Source organism: Schistocerca nitens, chromosome 5 (genome assembly GCF_023898315.1).
Source record: "Schistocerca nitens isolate TAMUIC-IGC-003100 chromosome 5, iqSchNite1.1, whole genome shotgun sequence".
Classification (NCBI taxonomy): domain Eukaryota; kingdom Metazoa; phylum Arthropoda; class Insecta; order Orthoptera; family Acrididae; genus Schistocerca; species Schistocerca nitens.
The window spans coordinates 88,023,390-88,029,389 of record NC_064618.1 but is presented as its reverse complement, the minus strand read 5'-3'; the positions used below and the strand labels follow the sequence as shown (position 1 = coordinate 88,029,389).

The following is a 6,000-nucleotide window of genomic DNA, read 5'->3' as shown; positions in this document are numbered from 1 at the left end:
ACAGACTGCACACAGCACAGCCAGTGATTTTCATGCAGAGCGCTGCGTGGCGGTGGCGTTACCAATATAAGAACCTAAACAGCCTACTTACACAGTGTATGTTAGCGTCCCATAGGATGGGTGATGTAAAGAAGCAGAGAGCCAGCTGCGTGTCGGGCAGAGAGGCGATGACTTGCGGAGCGTGGAGTGGTGCGAGTGCAGGCAGTCAGCGCCCGCAAGGTGGCTGGTGTGCGGTGCGCTGCGGCCCCGAGCCACCCCTGCACCTGCCTGGTCTCGGCTGGTCCTGGCTGGGTGCGGTATAAAGCGGCGGGCGGTGGCGCGCGCCCACCAGTCTGCTCTGGACCTCCGCCGCTGACGCCGCACCCCGCCGCTCGCCACTCGCACTGTGCTTCTCTGCCCCGACATGGCACGCGCTGCTTCTCTGCTGGTGAGTCCGCCTCATCTCGTCTCCCGTCACTGTGCCAAACCGCAGCGTAGGCTCACCAGTCGCAACCTGGTGTCTGAATTATTTTCACATTTGGCTCGCGATAACCTGGTCAATTGTTGGAAAATACAGGCGTCGGTCAAAATCCTGTCAATGCGAACGAAAGTTTTTCATCGTATATAGTCGCATCACGGTGTAAAAACACGTAAAGTTTGTATCACCTTTGGGAGACTGTTTCGTCTTCGTCCAGTGCCAGAAAGGTCATTGGATAAATCCTGAAACAAACTTCCTGAATTTTTATATTTGTTAAATCATTCCTCCTCGACATCCACGCCTACTGACTGTTCTAGTGTGGAAGTCCGCGCGCCACCGGATGCCCACGATGTGGCCGTCGTATCAACGTTCCCTTCTCTTAAGTTCTGTCGCCATTTTATTAGTCCTCTCCGTGTTTAGAAGTTAGGAACGTGGTCCTCGACGGGAGTCTCGTGCGGTGTACAACATTTCTAAAGCGATCAATTTTTCCTTGGTAGTGTAATGAGTGTCCAGATTCGGCACCCTGCTGAAGATTATTGCAATTAATGCAGATGAATAGGAAAAAGAATCCCGTAATGTTTGAATACTCCATTAGTAGTGTAGTGCTTGAAACAGTCACGTCGATTAAATATTTGGGCGTAACATTGCAGAGCGATATGAAGTGGAACAAGCATGTAATGGTAGTTGTGGGGAAGGCGAACAGTCGTCTTCGGTTCATTGGTAGAATTTTGGGAAAATGTGGTTCATCTGTAAAGGAGACCGCTTATAAACCACTAATACGACCTATTCTTGAGTACTGCTCGAGCGTTTGGGATCCCTATCAGGTCGGATTGAGGGAGGACATAGAAGCAATTCAGAGGCAGGGTGCCGGCCTGAGTGGCCAAGCGGTTCTAGGCGCTACAGTCCGGAACCGCGCGACCACTACGGTCGCGGGTTCGAATCCTGCCTCGGCCATGGATGTGTGTGATGTCCTTAGGTTAGGTTTAAGTAGTTCTAAGTTCTAGGGGACCTCCGCAGTTGAGTCCCATAGTGCTCAGAGCCATTTGGATCATTTTTAGAGGCAGGGTGCTAGATTTGTTACTGTTAGGGTTGATCATGACGCGAGTGTTACGGAAATGCTTCAGGAACTCGGGTGGGAGTCTCTGGAGGAAAGGAGGCGTTCTTTTCGTGAATCGCTACTGAGGACATTTAGAGAACCAGCATCTGAGGCTGAGTGCAGTTCAATTTTACTGCCGCCAACGTATGTTTCGCGGAAAGGCCACAAAGATAAGATAAGCGGGATTAGGGCTCGTACAGAGGCATATAGGCAGTCATTTTTCCCTCGTTCTGTTTGAGAGTGGAACAGGGAGAGAAGATGCTAGTTGTGGTACGAGGTACCCTCCGCCCTTGTGGATTGCGGAGTATGTATGTAGATGTAGAAGAGTTGTTGCCCTAATCTCGTCTGAATATGCTGCTAGTGGGTTTTCCGGAACGGAATTGAGCTTTATAGAGGTTGTACGTGCCCACTTAATACGACAGTTACTTGTCATTGAACTGTTCCAATTTGATTCATCAGCAGTCCCAGAGTAAACAATTTTGTCAATTATCCCGAAGTAGTCTTCTCTGAATGTCGTCATTCTTCCATTCACTGGCTGCAGGCACTCATTTTAATACACTTGAAGATCCTCCGGCATATCTAACCATATCACGTGAGCCTGTCTCCACTCATTTGAGCTCTTATACTGTGCGCTCGGAAAGTCGTTGCGCGCTGGACTGCAGGTGTACATTATGTTGGACGTTCGAAACAAAATTTGCGGAAAACAAGTTAGCAGAACTGTTTTTCATACATACACGAGTTTTTTCTAATTTGTTCTACTGTTTCGTAACATTTAACTATTTCATTCCGTTGATGAAAGTAATTAAACGGGATGTGAAGTATTTACCTGTTCAATTTACTTTCATGTTGTGGTTGTTTCAACTGAGTAAGATATTTCCTTGCTGAACATGCGTTTCGTCGATAAATAGACAGTTTTAGTACAGTAGGTACGTGCTGAAAAGTTCCCAGAAGCAGCTGCAGCTCAGCATAAAGTGGTTCATCGACTTATTGACAAATTTCGAGAGATCGGAGCAGTGTTACACAGTGAATGAAGTAGAAGACCAGCTAAATTAAACGAACAGTTGTTGTTGCATGTTTCTGGTCTATGTAGCAGAGCACAGCAAGATTTTTTCGCAAACTGGTACATGAAAGACGTATCGGGCTTGCTCTCGCGCATAAAGCAGCATCGCAAATATTGAAATGTATAAACTGAGAGCAGTGCATGAATTGAAAGACTCAGGTAATGAAAACCGTATCCTTTCCTGCAGTTGGTTGGTTGGTTGGTTTACTGAAGGGGACCAAACAGGTCATCGATTCCATCGGGTTAGGGAGGGATGCGCAAGGAAGTCGGCCGTGCTCTTTCACAGCAACCATACTGGCATTTGCCTGAAGCGATTTAGGAAAATCACGGAAAACCTAGATCAGGACGGCCGGACGCGGGTTTGAACCGTCGTCCTCCCGAATGCGAGTCCAGTGCGTTAGCCACGGCGCCACCTCGCTCGGTCCCTTACTGCAAATTGTTTATTGAGAAGAATTTCGTGATGTCACCTTCTATACAAACGAGGCCTGGTTGTACTTGCCTGCTCAAGCTAACACATTAAAGACACGGTTATGGTCAACGGAGAATCCACGTGCTGTGCTTGAAACACCACTGCGTGATCACAGTTGGAGTGTGGGTGGCAGCATCCAGACGGAGCATAACTGAATCTTTAATTTTTGAAGAAACCATGAACAGTGAACGTTATTGTTTAACGACCCATGATTTGGTTGACCAAACAAAAGATGACGAAATCAGCAACTCGTGGTTTCAGCAAGATGGCGCTTCTAGGCACACAGCTAGAAACACTAAGCGTCTTTTGGAAAGTTTTTTGGGGAACGTGTTACCTTAGAAAACCTATGGTCTCCCCACTTGTCAGGCCTTTCTCCACCAGACTTTATTCTGTGGAGAGCAGCAAAATGTCTAATGTATTGCAATCGCCTACACACTCACTGTAACTTATACTGAAATAACTTCTTTGTTGGGAAGCATATCACAATCAGTTTCGCAGAAAGTGTTAGCCAATAAAATTAAGCGAGCTGAGGTTTGTATAGCCGCCCGTGGATGTCTTTTCCAACAAACGTTGTAATTGCACAGCAGCTTTCCGAACGCCCTGTATAACCCTAGCAGCAACTGTTGTTCATTTGAGAGACCTGAATGTTTCGTTCTTTCTTTTTTAATTTCTTCTTGCGACTGACTATTTATTTAACTGTGTTCAACATTACTTCTGAATTTTTTATTGATTTAACTGAAAAGAATAGTGCTCATTTTTTCATTGACAAGGACGACTTTTCTGTGCTATACAGGGTGATTCAAAAAGAATACCACAACTTTAGGAATTTAAAACTCTGCAACGACAAAAGGCAGAGCTAAGCACTATCTGTCGGGAATTAAGGGAGCTATAAAGTTTCATTTAGTTGTACATTTGTTCGCTTGAGGCGCTGTTGACTAGGCGTCAGCGTCAGTTGATGCTAAGGTGGCGACCGCTCAACAGAAAGCTTTTTGTGTTATTGAGTACGGCAGAAGTGAATCGACGACAGTTGTTCAGCGTGCATTTCGAACGAAGTATGGTGTTAAACCTCCTGATAGGTGGTGTATTAATCGTTGGTATAAACAGTTTACAGAGAATGGGTGTGCCATTTCAGCCAATAAAGTTTTTGGTCCCTTTTTCTTCGAAGGTGCTACTGTAACTGGACTACAGTATCTGGAGATGTTAGAGAATTGGCTGTTCCCTCAGCTCGAACAAGAAGCACAACAATTCATATTTCAGCAGGTTGGAGCGCCACCACATTGGCACTTATCTGTCCGTAACTACCTGAACGTCAACTACCCGAGGCGATGGATCGGCCGCCAGGCAGCCCGTGACAGAGCACTTCATCACTGGCCTCCAAGAAGCCCTGATCTTACCCCCTGCGATTTTTTCTTATGGGGGTATGTTAAGGATATGGTGTTTCGGCCACCTCTCCCAGCCACCATTGATGATTTGAAACGAGAAATAACAGCAGCTATCCAAACTGTTAACGCCTGATATGCTACAGAGAGTGTGGAACGAGTTGGAGTATCGGGTTGATATTGCTCGAGTGTCTGGAGGGGGCCATATTGAACATCTCTGAACTTGTTTTTGAGTGGAAAAAAAACCTTTTTAAATACTCTTTGTAATGATGTATAACAGAAGGTTATATTATGTTTCTTTCATTAAATACACATTTTTAAAGTTGTATTCTTTTTGAATCACCCTGTATTATTCAAACACTGGTGGTTGCGCGTCATATAACGGCATAAGACGGATCTGTATTATTAATCACATGAAATGATACGTTTACGTTTATTAGAAAATTGATTTTTCATCATAGTCGTCCCGTTTTGGGATACGAGATGAATACTAAGGTCTATATTTCCTCATAACCTTCGATTTTCGTTTATTTCTAGCTGTGAGATTATATCCGAAGCTGGCAGCTTTCATTCCAGTGATTGAAAGACAGGTTTTCTGTTGTTCGAAAAGAGAATATACGGAAACTGATGGAGAAATGGAAACCTTTATACATTGTCGTAGATCATTGAGAAGTATACTTGAAGTTTACTTTGTGCACAGACCTGGGGGAAAGACCTAGGAAGGTCGGGTTATATATAGTCGACGAATGGGTGCAAACATTTGTTCAATATCTCATATACCAGCCTAGATTCTGAACCAAAGACGAGAGACAGAAATCCATATTGCGAAGTTCTACTGTTAAAGATTCATTGACGCTAGAGGTCGGAACTACCGTACTACTAATTCCACCCACACGCAAACTCATAAAAGGTTCTTATTGGAACCGGTACTCCCGATACAGAAAGGCAGCAGTGACTGCTCAAAGTGAAAGGTACGTCATGAATTTCCCTTGCATTTGACTGAAAATGCAACAGAATGAATCTGTTTCGTAGTGACAGCTACAATATTTTCCAGGAGTGTTTCCAGAATGTACCGGGTATCGTACACTAACACTTGACGGAAAATGCTGATCACTCCTGTTTGTAATAACGATGAAAGAATAGATGGGCAAACCAACATACGAAACGCTCATGTTTTTCAGATTGTAATGTAAGCTCTAACAACCGGTAGAGGCGAGTCAGTGGTAGTAGACTGGACTCGTGGGGACTATCGATTTCCTGAGAATAACACAAATTGCGTTACCGAGTATATGGAGATATACCAACAGTAGTTTTCCCTTCGCCCTATAGTTGCGACTGAACATGACTCGGAGTAGCTAGTATTGGTACAAATTAATGTTATGCAAGCAGTGGCCAAGTGGTGGCTGATGGAGATTATACATGGGCTTTATATGCCGAGCGAGGTACCGTAGTGGTTAAGCTGTAGCCTCGGATTCGAGAAGAACACGGTGCGAATCCGTGACCATCTATCTATGTGGAATTGTTTCACGGTTTTCCTAA

General features: G+C 44.9%; 1 protein-coding gene across 1 annotated transcript in view; it reads left to right on the top strand.

The window, feature by feature from the left end:
• Positions 1 to 403: 403 nt before the first annotated feature.
• The window catches only part of LOC126260291 (uncharacterized), a 146,355-nt gene continuing 140,758 nt past the window's right edge, over positions 404 to 6,000 (top strand). The window contains exon 1 of the mRNA XM_049957615.1: positions 404 to 427. Coding sequence (XP_049813572.1) covers positions 404 to 427 — 24 coding nt within the window. The remainder of the gene's footprint in view (positions 428 to 6,000) is intronic.